Here is a 21,073-nt window from a genome sequence, read left to right on the forward strand (position 1 = left end):
AGGGATGAAAACAGTTGGAAAAACCCTCTACCATTTCCATTTTCATTTTATTTTCTCGAAAATGGAATTGGAATAGTATACTCGGAAACGGTAACAATATCAGTAATGTTGGTATATCGAAAACGGAATCGTCGGAACGGGAATCTACCGATGTCGGTCGGAAGTCGAAAATTCATGTCGGAAGTAGCGAACTGTGGTATCAATCCACATTTAACTATGTATGAAGATGACCTTATAATTTCACCCTTGCATCATCACGCTGCCACACAACACCATTATATGATGATTAATAAGTTGACAATAAGATTGACAAACAATATAAATAAAGTTCAACTATACTTCAACATCAATGTGGATAAAGCATACAATGTGGCTTACATGATAGGATTACATCATAACTAATATTGTCCGACTTTTTTTTAGGATATAAATTTGAAGTCTTCGAGAACACCAAGCTCACAAGTTGGCATGGCTTCAGCTGATCAGCTCCTTGTCAAACATCATTCATCATTTCATCATCAATTGACATAGCTACATCGTCGTCCTACAGACTACAGTGGCACATTGCATAAGAACTTTTATGTTGACACTGTATAGCTACCATTGTAATTAAGTTTTATGCTAAACTAGACATTTTGGTAGTTTCCAGGTCAAGGGGGGTCACTGAGTGGAGTCAAGTTGGTGGGGCCCGCCAGTGGGTCCCACTGTCTTTCTTTTTTTCTTTTCTTTTCTCTCTCTTATCCTTCCCTTCTATCGGTTCCTTCTCTTGCTCTCTTGATTTCTTCTTTGTTCTCTCTCATTCTCTTCTCTGCCTTCGGCTCCTTCACGCGCGCCCGAGAGGAGAGAGGTGCCGGAGATGGCGGCCTGGCGCAGGGCAGTGGTGGGGGAAGGAGAGAGGAGAAAGGGGCGGCGCCAATGGGGAAGAGGAGGCCCCGGTGCGGCGGCGCTCGGCATGGCGTCATTCGGTGCTTGGCGTGGTGGCGCTTGGCTCGGCGGCACGGAGGCCGGCGGTGGAGGATGGGAGAGGGAAAGAGGGCCGGCTGCGATGGAGGTTGTCGGGGCGAAGGAGGCTACGGCCGGCGTCGGCGACATCTACTGCCGGCGTCGGCGACATCTACTGCTTTAGTCTCTTAATGCCTAATGGGCTGCTTCTGCTCCGGCTAGCCAGGCCCAGCCGGCTTTCTTCTTCGGAATTTTGTCGGAAATTTGACGGAAATTACCAATAAAAAACGGTTACCGACCAAACGGTCGGAAAAAAACCCATATCATTTCCGCTACCATTTTCGAAAGAGATTACCATTTCTATTTTCGATACTGATAATTACCGATACCGACTGAAACGGTCGGTGCAAACCGGAAACGGAAGCCGGAATTCTCGGAGATTTCCGTACCGTTTTCACCCCTGTCAGGACCCACACAGAATCGTGCGATCTTCGCGTCGCCATGGAAGCCAACCTGCTGTCGCCGCGGCGCATCATCTTCTTCGGGAGCATGTTGGCGGCGGCGGCCCGCCGCCGCGACCCGGCCTCAGCGGCCTACTCCATGGCGTCCATGCTCGTGCTGGTGCTCTTCTTCCGCTGCATGGGCGCCGTCGCGCGCGCTCCGGCGGGGCCACGGAGGCAGTGGCTCAGGGCCGCCGTCGTCGCGCTCTGCGTCGCCCTCACCGGCCTCGTCCAGCTCCAGATCTACAGCCCCGCCGTGCCCCTCTCTGTGGCGCTCGCCATCTGGGCCGTGTCCGTCACCTGCTTCTCCGCCGTCTTCCTGGTTGCCTCCGCACGCCCGCAAGTCGCTCGATGAAATGGCGACCTCGGCTTTGACGTTTCTACTACTGGTACGGTACCACCAGACTTGTTATCACTACCCTCCCTACTGCTGATGAGTCACTTGCAGGATTCAGACAATGTTTGCATCTGTAAATATCGTTACAGGTGTTCTTAGACTTCTTTATAGGATTGACCGTGAATTCGTCCAAATCTGACAAATGCTAGTTTTTGCTGTAAGTATGCATGATTTCCGTAAAACTGGGCATGTGCGGTCGAAATTTACTTACAGTAGGTGCCTTGCTGCTGGAATTAAAATTTCATGTGGGCGAAGAATATGTCCACACTGATGGTTGGAGACTTGGAGTGTATGATAATATCTCTCATTCCATGAAACATTGAACAATCATGTTGCTTCTCAAGTCCCTACAGGGCTACACCTGTTGAATACACAATTGAACATATCTCTTCTCAAAGCATGACCAATTCTAGATTTTTTTTTTTCCTGCACATAGCATTTCCTTATCATTGTTGCATGCTTCGATTTACCCTGTCCAACTGGCTACTGTATCTGGGCATGAATCGGTAATTCTGTTTTATCCAGCTTCGATCCATGAAGCATATTTGGTTGATACTATCTGAATAGCATTGTTACTTGTCTATTTATTACGTTCTCTTAGTATGATTTGGGAAAGTACTATTACCTTTTTTTTCTTTTGCTGAAACTGGGGTACGCAATTTGTCACAATCTCTGATTAAACCCAGACAGAGTTCATTTTAGAAAGAACACATGGCCACATGGTACTGTAGTTCACCAAAGTACATGTTCAGGTGATCGTTTTGGTGTAACAATATCAAAATTAGCTCACCTAACGCCTTCTCAGTCTTATATTGGCAACATGGCACTGTCAATGACCTCAATTTTCTTTATACCATATCATCACTGACTCCGTACTATACAGTACGGACAACCTTAATAAATCATGGAAGAATAGTCAAAGACAAATTAAACATGCGTATCATAAATTGTCAAAGACTGATTATTTTTTTTTAAAAAAATGTCTATTGTGAGATTTTGGAGCCGCCTATGCCTTGTTCAGAGAGTGTAAGATTTTGAGAAACGGTTGATTGATAGTCAATCTCTGAGAATCTAAAAATGGCTGGATTCCCAATTAATTTTTTGAATTTTATAGCTGCATATTCTCAAAATCTGGAGGGAGAATCTGCATTATTTTGAAAAATTGAAGATTCTGCGAAACGTTATAATGGCTAGAATCTGTACTGTACTGTTTCTGGAACATCGTGGGGGTATTTTTCATTCAAATCTTGTGTGTAACAAGTAACAACAAGATACAGAGGACCATAGATCACAATGTAGTTGCCATCTGAAACATAACTTTAACAAATTGAGACATAGATATAGAGAAAATAAAATGGTATATACGTACCCGAATTTTTGGTGATGGAAGTATATATCACGACCTATATATATACTGCTACTATGGACTATATATATAGATAGACTCTGCTAATGGCAGGGGCAAATGACATCGGTGACAATGTGGAGGGAGTACATGACGACGACGAAGTGGACGGCCAGCGCGACGAAGCCGGCGATGAGCGCCGCCATGACGTGGTTGCAGTAGGCGTGTATCTGCCCGCACACCGGCAGCCACCCGGCGTGCGAGTTGCCGTTCTTCGCGATGTCCGATATGGCGCCGGCGGAGGCCACGGCACCGGCGAGCACCATCCCCAACACCTGCGTACATGGACGGACGGAGAAATATTGATCGAAAACTGGTTCTACAATCTTTTTTTTTACCAGATGATACCATGCATGCGACAAGCTTTAGGATCATCCGTGCAATTTAGTATAAATAAATCTGGTCATTTTAAAAGACGGAATAATGTGAGCCTAGTATGGTGCTTTCTACTTGTAGTAGAAAACAATTTATAAACTGTTGATCTCATTTGATCGAAGGGTTTGTATCTATTTATATTATCACCTTAGATAGTGGCAGTAGAAATGTCGAGGATCATTATTGTCAAAAAAAAAAAAAGTGTGAAGGGACATAATCGTCATTTAGTAGTGGGTAAACCTTTTTTTTTCTTCTTTTTTTAGCTTTTTAGATAGAATATGAGCAATACCAACACAATGAATGACCACATATCGATTTAGCCGGGGAAAACCATAAATAACAAAGTTACCCGTAATAACTGTATTAGTAAATTACCGATTTACTCTTGGTAACGAACGGTTCAGATCATTTTTACTAGTAGTATAATACTACTAGTAGAGAACACTGAATCATCTTTCTTGATCATTTCGATTAGAAAATGGCTATAATGTATTGCGGGATCGCCTTATGGATAAACTAATAAATGTTTAGATTTTGTGATTGTTTTCTACGAGTTATTGAATATCAACAACTTATTATATAGAATCTCATTTTTGTTTTTCTAATGAGTTATGAGTTACAAGCTCCTAGGATACAATGGAATTTTCGCAAAGTTGATCTTTACGAGTTTTACCATCAATTAATTGATTGGAAAGTCCAATGCCGAAAAGAAGGACATTCATTATCTTGCTGTTTAGAATGAATCGATGAAACGAGGGAATCAAACAATATTGTAAGTAAATTTACAAAACAGAGAGGAGACAGTACCACATCTGTTGTTAGCGCCAATCTGGAGAGGGCACTCCCTGCCGGCACGGCCAGTACGAGCAGGCTATACGCGGCCGCCACGGCATACGCCACCACGAAGAAGCTGCCACAGAACACAACAGTACGTGCAGAGAACTCAACCGACGATGGCATTGGAGCAATGTTGCTAAATCGTGATCTCAAATCGAAATCGGATGTTCTAAGTAGGACCATATATAATCATAGAATCATATACGTAAAAATCACAAAATCGTAGATTCTATATGTAGGATAGGAGAATCAGGCACCTTAAATAGAATCGTAAAGTCATAAATCATATGACAGAATTGAGATTTTGACAACTTTGTACAGAGGCAAAGTTAATCAACAACATGTATATATATGTAATATGTTCTACTTACATAAAAGATGGGGTGTAGGAGTACTTGGCCTCCATCTGAATGCCGAAGAAGCTGGTGGTCTCACGGCTCGTCACCATGACGACCGCCGCCGTTGCAGCAGCCGCCGCAGCGGCGAGCCGGAGCACGGCGTTCATCAGCCGGTGCACCTTCGCCATGATGCTGCCTGTGCTTGCTGCTGCGCGAACACAGCTGACAGCAGCTTCAGCCTTTAAAGCTAGGGATCAGAAACAAATAGGCATTAATTTGGCAAGATTCAGGTGTGATTTTAGATAAGCACACTGGCCCTGTTATTGTTTTTGTGGAGTGGTTCGGCAGTTGATCGATCAGCTAGCTATATAGATGGAAAAGAGCGCGAAAACGAGCAGATGGTGGGCAGGTTGTTGGGCAACTTTACCGCCCTAACTTGTTCCAATTCTTAGGTGCACATGTATACACACACCTTCTGTCACACCCGGAAAGAAAAATGAAAAGATCAATATAAATGTATTTATGTGTCTCTTATATATGTCAAATGTCTTGGTGACACGAAACATTTCGGAAGATGTGCGAGAAATCTCGGACCATTGTTGTTTCTTGTGGGACAGAGACATGATGATGTGCGAAATTTCTGGTGTTTAGTAAATCTGTTTCTTCCCTTCATAGTCCATTTCTTGAAGAAAACTTAGGGTACATGAAAGGGACAGTTCATCTACTTGTTGTTTCGGGCAACAAAACTGATCTTATCTCGGTGTGTAGCGCTTAGCTTTATTGTTGAACTGAACCAGCACGGTGGTCTGCACATTATATCGGACTGTAGGACACCAGTTCATCATTCGGAGAAATTTGGTAATTCGACACTTCCTTTGTTGTTGTCAATAGTACCGGCGCCTGTGTGGCTCTCAGTGTAGTCTCATCACTCGGAGAGATTAGTCCTAATTCTTCCTCAAAGTTGTCAAACACGACGCAAGTGAAGAATGTGAAAGTATAAGTATAATTGAGTATCTTGAATGTTAGCTTCAAAATCATAACAAAAGTACTGATGAACAGAAATTGAGATAATGCAATACATCATCTCAAAAGGCCAAATAGCTAGCCTTCTTAAAAAATCACTTTATTTTGGAAGGGGTTGTCATTTTGCATGAGATACTCAATTCCTTGCACCAGAAAAAACATATAGTGGCATTCTCTTCAAGGTGGATTTTGAAAAAGCCTATGACAAAATAGATTGGGTATTTATTTACGGAATGTTAAAGGCAAAAGATTTTCCTGGCCAAGATTGGGTATTTATTTACGGAATGTTAAAAGGCAAAAGATTTTCCTGACCAGTGGTGCAATAGCTTTCTCTCCAGAATCGCGTAGTCAGCACATCCGACGAGCGGACCCACTTATACTTTTGTTCTCGCTTCGTGTAAAAGGGTTAACCCAGAAGTGATATGGTTGGAGAGATGAGGCCTTATAAGTTGGTTCCACCCTTGCTAGACTAGCAAGGTGGTACTAAACATGCGCACATAGCTTACATGGGCCACACATACCTCATCCTAATTGGGCTAAGATGTCACAGGGTGTGATTGAAAAATAAAGTAAATGATTAAATTGGGCCATATTTTAAAACACATAAAGAGCTAGGACAAGGTGATCCACTCTACCCCCTGCTGTTCAATTTGGCAGCAGAAGCACTAACCTTGTTAGTGCAAAGGGCTGAAGAAATCGGTTTCTAGAAGGGCTGGGAGTGAGTGAAGAAAACAAAATTACAATTCTACAATATGCAGATGATACAATCTTCTTGTTACCAGATAATGAAAATTATGCAAAAAACTTGAAATATATTCTGTCTTTTTCAGTAACTGTTAGGTCTCATGATTAATTTTAATAAAAATGAGGTTTTTTTATTGGGGGAGCAAAAGACAAACAAGAGGTTTAGAGCCAGATCTTCACATGCAACATAGGTGCTTCGCGTGTCTCAATAGATCAAAAAAGGATCCTAAAACAAGACTGAAAAAATGTTGAAAACAAAATGGAACACTAGTTGGGATGCTGGCAAGGCAGACTCCAATCCATTGGAGGGATATTGATCTTAATCAACTCAAGCTGCAGCAATGTGCCCTTATACATGATCTCTTTTTATATATTACCACAAGGGGTGAAAGAGAGACTGGATTATGTTATAAGGAGATTTCTATGGCAAGAGAACCAGGGGATTAGAAAATACCACTGGCAAAATGGTCAGAAGTTTGTTCACCTAGAGACCAAGGAGGCCTGGGTGTTCAAGATCCAGAAAATATGAACAAAGCATTGTTAGGAAAATGGATCCGGAATTTGGAAAATAAAGAAGTTTGGTGGCAAAACATTCTGAGGAGAATGGATATGGAATTTAGGTCATAAACCTCTTTCTGTGCTAGATGGTAAACCTGGTAACTCCCATTTCCGGAAGGGGATAATGGTAGTAAAAAAACTCCTTTTATAGTTACTGCACAAAAATAGTGGGGGATGGGAGGAACACTCTTTTTTTGGAGGACAGTTGGAGGGGGGTGACCCTTGAATGAACAATTTCCAGGGTTGTACCACATTACCCTGACAAAAAAGATAACTATTGCTAATCTGCATCAGAAGGGGCCAGACTGCATCAAATTTAGAAGAAACCTACATGGAAACAAACTGAAGGACTGTGATAAAAACAGTAATAGTTGGGAGTCTTTGCGGTTGGATGGAAATTGTAAAGACAAACTTAGGTAGAATTTTACAAAAGATGATAAGTTTACTGTGAAATCTTTTTACATGGCTTTGAAAATGCAACAGGTAAACTTCCCACATAAAAGAATATGGAAATTCAAAGTCCCTATGAAAATGAAAATTTTTGTATGGTTGTTTACCAAAAACAAGATTCCGACTAAGGAAAATTCATATAAAAGAGGGTGGAGAAAGGGAGAAAAAAATGTCAATTTTGTGATAAAGAGGAAGATGTGCAACACTTATTTTTTGAATGTCCAATGGCAAGACCTTTTGATGTGACAATGGCTACTACGGATACATCCGTTGCTCACATCATGGATGAACAACAAGATATCATGTTCGAGTCCTCCAAGTGCCAAAATCCAATTCGTCCACCTGCTACACTGCTGACTTCAAACGGCCGCCGAAGCTCCATACGACCTCCGTTTTTGGCCCGTGAGTACTTGATGGAAAGCTCTCGGAGTCCTCTTTCCAATGCATCAAGCCTCATTGCCAAATTCCATCTCAGTCGGCAGCAACTGAAGAAACAAGGTGCTGCGACACCTGTAATGGGCCTATGGGCTTGTAACTTCATTTGGGACCCCGGCCCAGGTGGGGCCCATGTGGGGTGCGCCCCAAGCTGGTGGAGCACGACCCTAGGCACCCCTAGGTCGTCCTCCCACCCCTATATATAGCTAGTTACCCCTTCAGGGTTTCTGGGGTTTTGTTAGATTAAAGTTTAGCCATTGCTACTTGCTTGCAGCGCGCGTGTCGGCTAGACCGTCCGTCTGCTTGTTCTTCGGAACTCCAACTTATCATTTGTATTAAATTCCTATTTGCAATATCAGATTGCTTTTATCTTGTTCTTACTTGTTTCTTCGATTTGCTTGCAGGAATAGGGTTGATCTGCACCGGCAAGATCAACAACCCACGGAGAGGTGTATCGATCGCTAAGGCGCAACACAACGTCTCGTACGGTTGTAGTCGGATCGTCAACGTTTCTCCCAAATCGTAGTTATCACAACTCACCGAAAGATCGGGCCAACAACAGCCTTGAGTGTCGAGAGGAACTCAGGGTTCATCAGGTGGTATCGGAGCTTTCGTTGCTCGGTGAGTTTTTATCTTCCTATAACCAGAAAATAGCCATACAAAAAAATTCGTATCATTTACCTAGCCATATTGTGCCATTGCATTGTTCTTTTCAATTTTTGCTTTGTTGAATTTTGTGTTGCATCGTCACGTCGTGTTGCTGGTCTTAGCGTCTAGTTCGTTTAGAGTTTCGAGTTCTGGTCACGTTTTGTACCACAGTCGTCGCTGCCACCGTGTCTCTGTTGTTGTCGGGACCTACAAAAACGGAATCGGCTTGCTGCCACGGTTCTGTTTTTGTAGTTTTCAGAATTTTTTATCGGTCAGTTTTGGAGTTGCATTTAGGATTTGCTTGAGTTTCTGGTTTGCCCGTGAATAGATCGGCCTGTGCTTGTTGCCGGTGTAGAGAGGAGGAAGAAGAATTTCCAAATCTGTTTTTGGAAGTATGAGAGTTTAATCTGGAAAGAAATAGTAGATCAGATTGATTGAAATCAGTTTCCCTTTTTCTCTCACCATAACCAGACTCCTAGGTAGTGTAACAACCTGAAAATTCGACAAACGAAATCAAAACTCTAAAAATGCGGACTTTCAAAAACTTTTTAAACCGATTGCATCATGCCGACTTCATTCGCCTATTTCATTGGATTTTGATGTCGGAGTCTATTAATCGCGAATAATGAATGACTAGCTAGGAACAAACCATAAAAGAAAATCTAGTTGACTAAATAAATAATTAAAATATAATTAAAATAAAGGTTAGGTGGGCTTGGAAATAAATAAAATATTATCGCAACCATATTAACAATAATTAAACTTTTGTGCGATGGAATAACCCTAATTAAAATAAATTATATAAACAAAATATGAGTGATATTAAATTAGGTGAATCTTTAGTTAGAATAATATAAATATGGGGTAAAACTCCATTTATGCAAAAATTAAGAATTTCGGAATCAAATTCATATGAGAAACACTCTAAAATCGGTTTATTGGAAAAGTGCACTGTTCATTGCCCGCCACGTGTTCGACCTGGTCCCCAGCCTTTCCCCTCCCCTGCCACGCGCGCCGCTCCCCGTCGCGTCGCCATCCCAGCGCCGCGCGCCGTCACCATCGCCGTTGCCGCGCCGCACCGACGTCGCGTCGCCTCGCGCCTCGCGCCCGCGCGCCGCTCCCCGTCGCGTCGCGTCGCCGTCCCATCGCCGCCTGCCACCTCGCCCCGCGCGCCCACGCACCCCGTCACCGCCCGTCGCGTCGCCGTCCCCTCCCGCGCCGAGCCGCTCCGAGCCCCGCGCCGCGCCGCCCGCTCGTCGCCATCGCCGCGCGCCGTCGCCCGTCGCGTCGCCGTCCCGTCGCCGCTCGTCCGTCGCCGTCGCGTCTCGCGTCCCGCCGCGCGCCGAGCCCCGCGCCGCCCCGAGCCCCGCGCGCCGCCCCGAGCCCCGCGCCGCCATCCCGTCACCGCAGCCGCGCCGCCGCCCCTCTTCCCTCTCCCCTCTTCCCCATTATCTCCCCCCTTCCCTTATATAATTTTCCCCCCCACTCCCACTCTCTCCCTCCATCCTCACCTCCTCTCCTCTACCCATGTCGCTGCGCCGCCGTTCCCACGCCGCTGCGCCGCCGTCTCCACGCCGCCGCCATCGTGCCGCCGCGCCGCCGCCCTCGTGCTGTCGTGCCGCCGCGTTCGTGCCCCCGTGTCGCCGCCCCAGTGTGCCGCACCGTGCGCCGTCGTCGCCGCCGCCGCCGTCGCCGTCGCCGTCGCCGTCGCCGCCGTCGGTGAGCCGCTGCCCCCCCCCCCCCTCTTTCTTTTGTTGCCGAGCCGAGAGAGAAAGAGAGAGGCCGAGGGAGGAAAAGGAGAGGAAGGAAGGAGGAAGCCGGGAGGGAGGAAAGGAAGGAAAAAGAGAAAAAGAGAAAAGAAAGAAAAGAAAAGAAAAGAAAAGAGGAAAAGGAAAGAGAGGAAAAGAAAAAGAGAAAGAAAAATTAAGGGGGAAAATTTAAAATATTTACAAATATTAGAATTTAATTGTAGGATTAATGAAAATATAGTTAGATAAACCCTTGCTAATTAAATACCTAAAATACTAGCATTTAAATATAGGATTAATGAAAATATGATTGGATAAATTCCTATAGATTATAGATAACTTTTAGTACTCTCCATAAGAAATCAATTCGCGGTATTAATTTAGATGTAATTAATAATTAAACAAATGTATGAATTCTCGTAAATTGTTGTGGATTATTTCTAGGAAATCTCTATAAATAATCGATCAACGGTAGCGATTCGGATTTAATTACTAGGGTGTTAGCCGTGTATTATATTTAATCATAGACCAAATTAAGTCGTATAATATTATAAGATAATTCTAGGATTCCGTCCGACATTTAGCTCGCGATAAGAAATTTCTAACCTAATATATGGATATAATGCTAGGGTAGATTAAATTAAAAACATACGACAACAAAATATTGTAACCGCAAAATAAGTTAAACCAAAATTTGGGGTTTGCCATAGTTCGCGGATAGTAAAATTAACAAAAAGGAATTGACTTTCGCGTTCGGCTTCCATTTGGATTTACTTGGATTTTTATTTGAATTCTAACCGAATTCAAATCAATTTTCGCACGTAACTATAGAGACCGAGGGAGCCGCGGATCCAGGTGAAGGCCAAGACCCGCAAGACCTCGAGCAAGGCAAGTCATCACTATTCCTTGAACATGTTGATCCCAATTGCGAAGTTATTTTGTTTACAAATAAAATTGCATGCAAAGATGAACATCCTACTTGTGATTATGCCATGCCTTGATTATTGTTTATCCCTTATTCCTTCGTAACCATGTTTACGTATGAGTCCCTAGTCAATTATGACAATTGCTTAGAAATGCTATTCTAGAATCATGCATACTCATATTTATCAAATGCTATATGCTTGGGCAATTACCTTTGGGAAGGTAATTGAGATGCGGCATGTGGAGACATGAGCGCCACATTGCCATGATATTGATAACATGATTTGTGAAAGGAGAAATAAACTAAATAACTGTTTTCGACTGGGGCGGACGGAGGATTTGGGTGGTATCTGGAAAAGGCTAGTACCGTCCCCGGTCAATTAAGGACCGAGCCATGAAGTTAAGCATGAAACGACCCCCGTACAACCGTACTTCTCGAATGGGTATAGACCTAGCGGATTAGATAGCCGAGCGGAGGCAGTATCCCTGCATAGATGGTTCACCCCTGAGTGAGGCAGGTGCGCTACAATGGGATAGCCGTTGAGGTAGGGCCGAGAGGCGTGCCCTACATCGGTGTCGCCATTGGTAGGACTGCCATGAGTGTGTGAGAGAGAGAACTTAACTTGAACCATAATTTAATATGCGTGTGAGACTTCTCTTTCCCGGGAGCGCCAGAACTCCTCTCACTGCTAGAAACATGGACGCCTAGAGTGCATGAGGATTTAAGTTCATGGAGCGGGTACTGCCAATGCGAGGTTATCGAAAAGCTTTGCCGTGACGCGTCTCATGTGTTGGGACAAGGCTCATGTGTTGGGCAGTCGCGGAGTGCGGGTAAAGTGTACATCCACTGCAGTGTGAGTAAACCAAATCTATTCGAATAGCCGTGCTCGCGGTTATTGAGCACCGGGACATGTATTACACTTGGCTAGACTCTAAATTCTTAACTTGTGTGGGAGGGGATATTGCATGATGAATTTTATGCTGTTGGAGCCACTTCCTGAGAGGCGGGAAGGTGGACGTCCTCAGAAAACCATGACGAATCAATGGCGGGAAGCTATCCTTGGGATCACAATGGATGGTGGACAGAACCGTCGTTGTTTAAATACAAACTCTGGTACTAAAATTTGATCAGTCAATGCTAGGTCTTAGGCTTGTGAAAAGAATTACAAAACTTGCTTTGCGCAAAAGAACTATGGCCATCCTTTGAACTCCCCCTTTCATATGCATTGTTGTTGTGGTGGCTTGCTGAGTACGGTTGGTACTCATCCTTGCAAATATAAAATTTATCAGAAGCGGGAGATGAAGCCTCGGAGGATCCCTATGCCTACTATCAGGAGGGAGATGAAGACGATGGCGTCCAGTAGGTCTTAGTACGGTCGTTGCCTGTGGCAATGGCATGCCGCTGCCTGAATTCCGCTGCCTTATCTATTTCTGCTTTTGGATGTATTCCAGACCTCTCGGTCCGATGATTTAAGACTATGCCTGCGGGCCTATGATGTAATAATTCGTATTAGACACTCGTGTATGTGCACTTGATATTCCAGCTATGAATTCGTGTGTACCAAACTACTTGATCCAGGGAAATGGTACTGTTTACACGATTGATTCCTATTATAAAAACGGGGGTCCACAGGTAGTGCCGCATCCTTCCTTTCCTTACCCACCACCACCCCGGGTCCGTGACCAGGCCGAGTCCGAGTGTCTCCTCTCGGTCACGGTTTCAATCTATACCGTGATCTTGCATACTGCTTGGTGAAAATTTTTCGAGTATCGGATTGAAAATCCGTTTGCAAAAACGGAACCTACAGGACGATAGGATTCCATTTTTGTATAGTTCTAATTTTGGGTTTTAACTTTTACATTTGAGTCCCTGTAAATTTTGTATTTACGTTTGAGTCCCTGTAATCTTACATTGAGGTCCTTGAATCTGTTTTTGTAAAATAAAATCAAAAAAAAAGAAAGAAAAAAAAGGCAGAAAGGTGCATAAAAAAGAAGAAAAGAAAAGCCGCACCCAAAAAAAAGAAAAGAAAAGGAAAGGAAAAAAAAAGAAAGAAGAAAGAAAGAAAAGAGAAAATATTGTTATGTTTGAGCTGAACTTCATATATCAGAGTTGTGCATGAGTTGTTCCTAGTGCTATCTTGTGGTATCGTTTGTGTCTAGGCTCGTGTCTCTAGTACGTTCTAGCCTAGGACCAGCACGGTGCTTGACTTTGAACAATTATTCAACTTTGCATTCTCTGATTTGAGCATTTGCTATTCCTTTGCTACATATTTAAGCCTACTCAGAGCTCCACAGATTTGATTGCAGCCGTACAACAAGTGTTCGCCAAGGCATCGATACATCCAACCTCCATTGGGGTGCTTGGTTGAGTCGGTGTATGTCACCATTCCGCTTGCATTGGTAAGATCTTATAAGAGCTTGGTTAAAAGCTTGAGTGTGTGTGATTTTTGAGCTGCCACTACCTAGTATAGTAGTTAATAGGAACGCGCATATTTTTGTGTATGTTTCTTGTTTTCTACTAACAATGGCAGGGATACGCAAGATAATTGGGGATAGCTGTGCTCACCATCGACATCTTCGTCGAGACATGAGGAGTGATCAACATGACCTTTATGAGGTAAGTGACAATGTTCTAGGTAAGATCAAATCTGCACTGCCTTATTTCGAGGGAAACTATGATCCTCATGCTTACATTAATTGGGAGCTAGCGGTTGATAGTGAATTTCAAAAGCATGTCTTGTCTGAGAAACAAAAGGTTATGTGTGCCTCTAGTGTTTTAGTTAAACATGTTTCTAATGATTGGAAACATCTTTGTAGGCATAACAAAATACCACAATCTTGGAAAGACCTGAAACGATATTTTAGAGATGTTTATGTTCCCATGTATTATGCTGATATTCTGCTCAACAAACTGCAATGTTTAAAACAAGATACCAAAAGTGTTACTTCATACTATCATGATATGCATGCTTGTTTATTACGTTGTGGCTTAGATGAATGTGAAGAAGCTACAGAATTGAGGTTTTTACGTGGACTTAACAAAGAAATTCAGGACATGCTTGCTTGTGAAAAGTATAGATCTCTTTCTCATTTGTTACAACTTGCTTGCAATGCTGAAAGTAAAATAGAGGAGGATATGAAAAAGAAACACGCTATGTCTTTGCCTCCAATTACTAACTATTTGCAGGAAGTGCATAATCACGAAAAGGAGGAGAGAGACATGAAAGAGCCACCAATTCCATTGTTCACACTCAAGTTCGAGACACCTCCATCATCTAAAGAGGACATCCAAGGTAAAGTAAATGGTACTGAAATTAATCAAGGTGAGTGCATTGTTAACGAAGTAAATTTGTCCACTTTTCATGCAAAAGTAGAGCAACCGTTAGTGGAACCAAATGCTGGAATTCCTTTGTCACAAGTTGATTTACTCGCTGTTCCTTGTGATAAAGAAGAGTTGTGTGATAATGCTTCACTTATATCCATACCACAACTAGTGAATGAACATGCTATTCCTAGTGTTTCTTTGTGTGCTGATTTTAAGTATGCTGTTCACATTGCTAATGAAGTTGAGGAACGTAAATTGCTATCTTCTTTAAATACTTTGGGCTATGTTCAGTTTGATGATTTTTGTGAGCTCGATAATTTGAAGGAGAAATTATTTGCTAAGTCTGATTTGCCATGTCCAACTAATGCTATTTTTCATATCTTTGGCAAATATAATGATAGAGGAATATATTTGGTGCATAGAGTTTTCATTTGTTCGGATTTAGAGAAACATGTTATTGCTAATCACACTACTTCGAGTTTCTCTAGTTTTGATTGGATGAAACAGGTTATTTTGAATGGACTATGTGAAGAACACCATATGGAAAAACCGAGGACGGTTTTCCGTGAAGAAGGGGAGGATGATGTGACCATGGCTACTACGGATACATCTGTTGCTCACATCATGGATGAACAACAAGATATCAAGTTCGAGTCCTCCAAGTGCCAAAATCCAATTCGGCCACCTGCTACACTGCTGACTTCAAACGGCCGCCGAAGCTCCATACGACCTCCGTTTTCGGCCCGTGAGTACTTGATGGAAAGCTCTCGGAGTCCTCTTTCCAATGTATCAAGCCTCATTGCCAAATTCCATATCAGTCGGCAGCAACTGAAGAAACAAGGTGCTGCGACACCTGTAATGGGCCTATGGGCTTGTAACTTCATTTGGGACCCCGGCCCAGGTGGGGCTCATGTGGGGTGCGCCCCAAGCTGGTGGAGCACGACCCTAGGCACCCCTAGGTCGTCCTCCCACCCCTATATATAGCTAGTTACCCCTTCAGGGTTTCTGGGGTTTTGTTAGATTAAAGTTTAGCCATTGCTACTTGCTTGCAGCGCGCGTGTCGGCTAGACCGTCCGTCTGCTTGTTCTTCGGAACTCCAACTTATCATTTGTATTAAATTCCTATTTGCAATATCAGATTGCTTTTATCTTGTTCTTGCTTGTTTCTTCGATTTGCTTGCAGGAATAGGGTTGATCTGCACCGGCAAGATCAACAACCCACGGAGAGGTGTATCGATCGCTAAGGCGCAACACAACGTCTCGTACGGTTGTAGTCGGATCGTCAACGTTTCTCCCAAATCGTAGTTATCATAACTCACTGAAAGATCGGGCCAACAACAGTCTTGAGTGTCGAGAGGAACTCAGGGTTCATCACTTTTGTGGAACATTGTGATCTATGCACTAAACCTGAAACCAGTGTTGAATAACCAAAATTTGTTTGGACAGTGGCTGTATAAACTTGATAAAAACATGAAACAAATGATGGAGGTTGGGATGGCTGCTGTGATTTGGACCATTTGGAAAACCAAAAATAAAGCTTGTTTTTGAGAAAAAGCTCCCACATGACCCCACTGACCTGGTCTCTTTGGCATGCTACTAGGTGGAATCCTAGGCAACTATGCAGAAGTTGGAGGCAAACCAAAGAAGATTGTAATTGGGGCCAGGCTCATAAGGCAAATAGCAAATGAGATCTACAGCTCAAGACATTGATGGAGGGCGGGTACGAGAAGAATAGAAGGCTGAAGATCGTCTGACAATATGGAGTTTTTTTTTTTTTTGGGATCCTAGCTTCCACAGGCCACCTTTGTTTTGTAACCCCTTGAAGGCTGCTCTCTGTTTTGGTCTGTTGGCTGCTGGATCTGTAATAGGCATAGCCCTTGTTATCTCTTTCGTAAGTCAGTCCTGGTAGCGAACCATAGGTGATGCTTTGCTGTTTTCCTTTCTTGTTTCAACTGTTATCCAGACTCTGTAAGTTGTGTTATCATTTCTAGTAAAAGAAATGGGGGCTTCCAGGCCCTTGATCGGGAAAAAAGGAATATCCCTAGCTGGGTAGGGCACATATTAATTGCAAATATGAAGTATAAAGTAGTAAAATAGAACTCAGATTATTTCTTGGTCGGTGTTCAATACATTGCATTTTTTTTAAGAACTCATTATATTAGACATTAAAAGCAGAGTACATGATGTAATTGTGCATCGTCAGCCACAGAAGCTGAGGTAAGAGTGTCCTTAGTAGGACAGCTATTGTTATAACACAGATGAGACAGATTTTGGCACACATATACTGGTGTAAATTAGCGCCTTGCCGGTAGAGCTCGGCTCCGGCGAAGCCGAGGAGAAGGCCGGGCCGGCTTAGACTGCCGCGTAGGCCTTCATGTAGGGGTGAAAACGGTACGGAAACGGACGGAAACCATCTTTATCGTTTTCGTTTTCATATTTTTTTCGGAATCGAAATCGGAATCGGAAACCCCGGATACGAAAACGGAATCGAATATTATCGAAATCGAAAACGGAGCGAAAACGAACAGGCGCGAATACGGTAACGAAAATTTATCGGAATAAAAAACCCTTCAAACTAATAAATCCAATTGAATAAATTATCTATGTTTAAAAGAGTAATGTTGTTGATAAATCCCAATGTAGCACAAAAATATTCTTATGTAATTTTAGATTTGCATAACAAATATTTTTTTTAAGAAAAATAACAGCCAAACACCATGGTATTTACTATTTAGTGCTTAAAAAAAGAATCAAGGGTATTTCAGTCACAAAATTTCTGGTAATTCCGAGAAAATTTCCGGAAAGTTTCCGACCGATTCCGAGTTCCGACGGAAACTGCCCTTATCATTTCCGATTCCGTTTCCGAGAAAATAGTTCCGAATTCGTTTCCGTTTCCGAAAAATTCCGAAAAAATTCCGACCGGCATATTCCGTTTTCGAAAATAGGTCCGGAATCCGGAAAGTTTCCGTACCGTTTTCACCCCTACCTCCATGGAACGACCGCCGCCACGTAGAAGAGGAGGAGGACGCCGGCCACTGCGCCGCGGCGTGATCTGGCAGGGACGAGAGGGACGACGACGGCGGGATCCCGCGGGGACGAGGGGGACGACGACGGTGCCGCCCGTACACCGCCTCCCCACTGCCGCCGCCGCTGGCGGCCGCCGTCGCGGCGCCGCCCTCCTCCTTTCCCGCCTCCTCCTTCGCGCCTCCGCTCGCAAGCTGCCTCGCCAGCCGCCACACGCTCGCAAGCCGGCCGCCGCTCAGCCCCACAAAGAGGAGAGGAAAAAGAAGAGAAAAAAATAAAGGGCAGAGAGAGAAGGTGATGTGGACACCTGATATGTGGGTCCCACGCTGACTCAGCCGTCACGTAGACTAAAACCGGGGTCAAAACCACCAAAGGATCTTGGGTGACTGGTTTTGTATAGTTAAGAGACCCCGCATATCTAGTTTTGCGGTTGGAGGATGTTTTTTTATCCCGATGACAAGTTGAGGACCTTTGGTGTACTTTTTCCTACAATAAAAACATGTTGCTCTACTCGACCCTCGAGGCCTTGACCCTCTCGTGGGCTGTAGAATGTTCGGGTCTCCTTCTCTTTCAGCAAAGTGGGCTGGGCTGGGCTGTAGTATTGCGGGCTTAATGACCCAGTAATTTTTTCCAAAAAAAATAATATAAATGTTTCAGATCTCTACTACTCCAATTGTACGGTCCTGATTCTCCGCATAGATCCATATATACCTCTCACCCCCCCCCTCTAACCCTAGACATCACCTAGCTCTCCCTCCTCCCCTCCGCCGCCGCCGCCGCCGCCGCCGCTTCGCCTCCTTCCTATGCTGCCTTCCGCGCGGAGCTCAGCTGCTCGTGGAGGCAGAGCCGTGCCCGTCTCATCCCCTGCCCGTGCAAGCAGCTAGGTAGGACGATTTGAGCGTGGTGTTAGGCCGAACCGCTGAAGGAAGATTGCTCCACTGTTGACTGCATTAGGATTCAATCCTTGCTGCTAAATGTATTGCTTATATTCAGCAATATAATGTTCAGCAGCAAGAACTGGATCTTAATATAGTCGATAGTGGAAGAACGGTAACATATGTGGTTTGCAGCAGGTGAGCAGGATGGGTGTGGATGATTGAATATCTCTGTTCAGTGTTTTCATCATCTGACTGAACACTGAATCAGCTTGCTGACGTTAGAGGTTTCAGTTTACCTAATTTATGGTCTGTACCCATGAAAAGTGGGAAAAGGCTGAAGAATTCGATTTCTTTCTTTCTTTCAATGTTGAGCACAGCTACACAGGCATCCAACCCAACATCATGTTGTTCAACATGATATTTGTCTGCCTATGCAAGAAGACCAGGGCTTTGGAAGCCTAAAAAGTCTTCGACCAGATAGGATCTTAGGGTATGAAACCCGACGCGTTCTCGTGTGCTGCATATTGTTTAGCTTGTAAGATAGATGAAGTAACCTGACCTATAATCAGTTAAATGCCCTATAATCTTGAATTATTGATTTATTTATGGCTTCAGCTTTCAGTAACAGGGCTTTTATTACTGTAACCATATAATCCAACATAGCAGATGAGTTGACAGGCAGGTTCTTGTCTTCACACTGTTGAAATAATAAAATTTGTTTCCTTGGTTTCTTCCTTTGTGAAATTATCGAAGGGAATTATCAACTTAAATTATACTGTATTCAGAAGGTATAGCTGAGATGCCAATGAAATATAGCAATGAATAAATTAAATGTTTTTTTCTTGTAATGTCAGTTTGTGGCTTATTTACATTGCATTTTTTCTTGGTTTTAAACATTTCAGTTGGCATTTGTATCTATAATTCGATGCTTCTAATAGTCATTAGCACGCCTACCTGTAGTACTTTCTGGAAGACAAAGCTTGAAACTGAGCTTGACTAGTATACTTCTGCTGCTTGCTTTCATATGGAAATTTATTTGGAACCCATAATCATGTAATATTTTACATGCACCTTAAGCACACTAACCTGTTCAATTCATTTTTTCCCCTTTTCTAGATGCTTCGCATACATCTTGCAAATGGGTTGTTACAGGCTCTCTGGAATCAGCATTCACCATTCAGGAACATCTTGCAAATGGGTTGTTACAGGCTCTCTGGAATCAGCATTCACCGTTCAGGAACCAATAACGTTTTGTACTGCCAAGTGCCAACTATTATTTCCTTTGTTGTTATTGCTTAAAAAAGATGGTTATACGAGTCACAGGCCATATTTTATACTGGCAAAGTCTTTTTTTCGTATTTTTCTCCTTGGATGAGAATATCGCCTTTCCTTGCTGAACCCGTTACCTGGTTGCAACACCGGAACATTGCATTCGACTCAGCTAATGGTACACATCAGTTTTTGACGGGATGTCTGTATGTGCGTTCAAACATTAATTTCCCCTGTAATGGTTCAACTATTACAATGTTACTAATTACTATCATCATGCGATGTATGGTTCTAATGCTTAAATCCTCCATCCATGTAGGATTGGAGTACCTCCACGGGTCTTTCAGTCCACCATTGATCTTGATCCATAGAGATGTGAAGACCCAGAACATCCTTACTGCAAATTGTGAGGCAAAAATATCTGATTTCAGGCTGAGCAGCCAGCGCTTTCTGCAGTGAAACCAAAACACACACCACCACTGATCCTACTGCCACTCTTGGATACTTGGACTCTATGCATTTCCTCACCCCTAAGTAATAATAATTCATTTGGGGTAACCAGCAAATAGATAAGAAATTGGTGATTGTTTACCATGAGCAGGTACTACAAAACCTCTCCTCTCGACATCGCAGTGAAAAGAGCGATGGCTTTGGGGTTGCTCCCTTAGTGCTTATCAGCTATCACAGCTCAACCAACGATCATCAGCATTGTGAAATTTGGTGCAGAACAGCCTTTCTGAAGGACATTGCTGACAGCAGCAGAATAACTGAGCAAGAGGAAATTATGATATAAACTCTGTATGAAGGTGTCCGATCTGGCTTTGCATTGCACAAAGCAACGCATTGTGGAAGGTTTTATGGGAGAGCTTGTACCTGGAAGACCTCGTCCTGTTACTACGAGGTGCAGCTCCAATGGTACGTTTGCTGACGCTAAGTTGGGGCACTCGAGTCAGAGAAAATTAATTAGAGAAACATCAGCAAGGGAACACAGCTGATTTTCCTACGGTGCTAATTTTTCATTTGATATAGGAGTATGAAACATTGGTGAATTGTTTAAACTTTAGTAAAGACCTACAACCTATTTAATCTGGCGATAAAAATCTGCCTGGACGACTCCCTGGTATTCATTATCAAGCATGCATTTTATTTATTACTGTACTGCAGCACTTAAGGAGTGACTTGGGATGAGCGTTGCGGCTGCAGTCGACAGTCTCACTGCGTCACGCACATAATCCTCCTCAACTGTACACCATC

The 21,073-nt window shown here is 43.4% G+C and overlaps 1 protein-coding gene and 1 long non-coding RNA gene across 4 annotated transcripts; one reads left to right on the forward strand and one right to left on the reverse strand.

The window, feature by feature from the left end:
* Window positions 1-3,047: 3,047 nt before the first annotated feature.
* Window positions 3,048-5,135, reverse strand: LOC4338204 (CASP-like protein BLE3). Its single transcript, NM_001420290.1, has 3 exons — window positions 4,828-5,135; window positions 4,427-4,529; window positions 3,048-3,519 (listed from the first exon to the last, which is right to left on the reverse strand). Exons 1-3 carry the CDS (start codon window positions 4,980-4,982, stop codon window positions 3,289-3,291), a joined length of 489 nt encoding a protein of 162 aa, NP_001407219.1. The 5' UTR covers window positions 4,983-5,135; the 3' UTR covers window positions 3,048-3,288.
* Window positions 5,136-18,407: 13,272 nt separating this feature from the next.
* On the forward strand, window positions 18,408-20,841 carry LOC9269778 (uncharacterized). Of its 3 annotated transcripts, XR_010741235.1 has the most exons (3): window positions 18,427-19,040; window positions 19,667-20,029; window positions 20,139-20,841. It is a non-coding gene; the product is annotated as an uncharacterized lncRNA (long non-coding RNA). The 3 variants fall into 3 exon arrangements; XR_010741233.1 differs by lacking the exon at window positions 20,139-20,841 and having other exon boundaries at window positions 18,408-18,745; window positions 19,667-20,093; XR_010741234.1 differs by lacking the exon at window positions 20,139-20,841 and having other exon boundaries at window positions 19,667-20,093.
* The last annotated feature ends 232 nt before the right edge of the window (window positions 20,842-21,073 follow it).

The sequence above is a fragment of the Oryza sativa genome, chromosome 5 (assembly GCF_034140825.1).
Source record: "Oryza sativa Japonica Group chromosome 5, ASM3414082v1".
Taxonomy (NCBI): domain Eukaryota; kingdom Viridiplantae; phylum Streptophyta; class Magnoliopsida; order Poales; family Poaceae; genus Oryza; species Oryza sativa.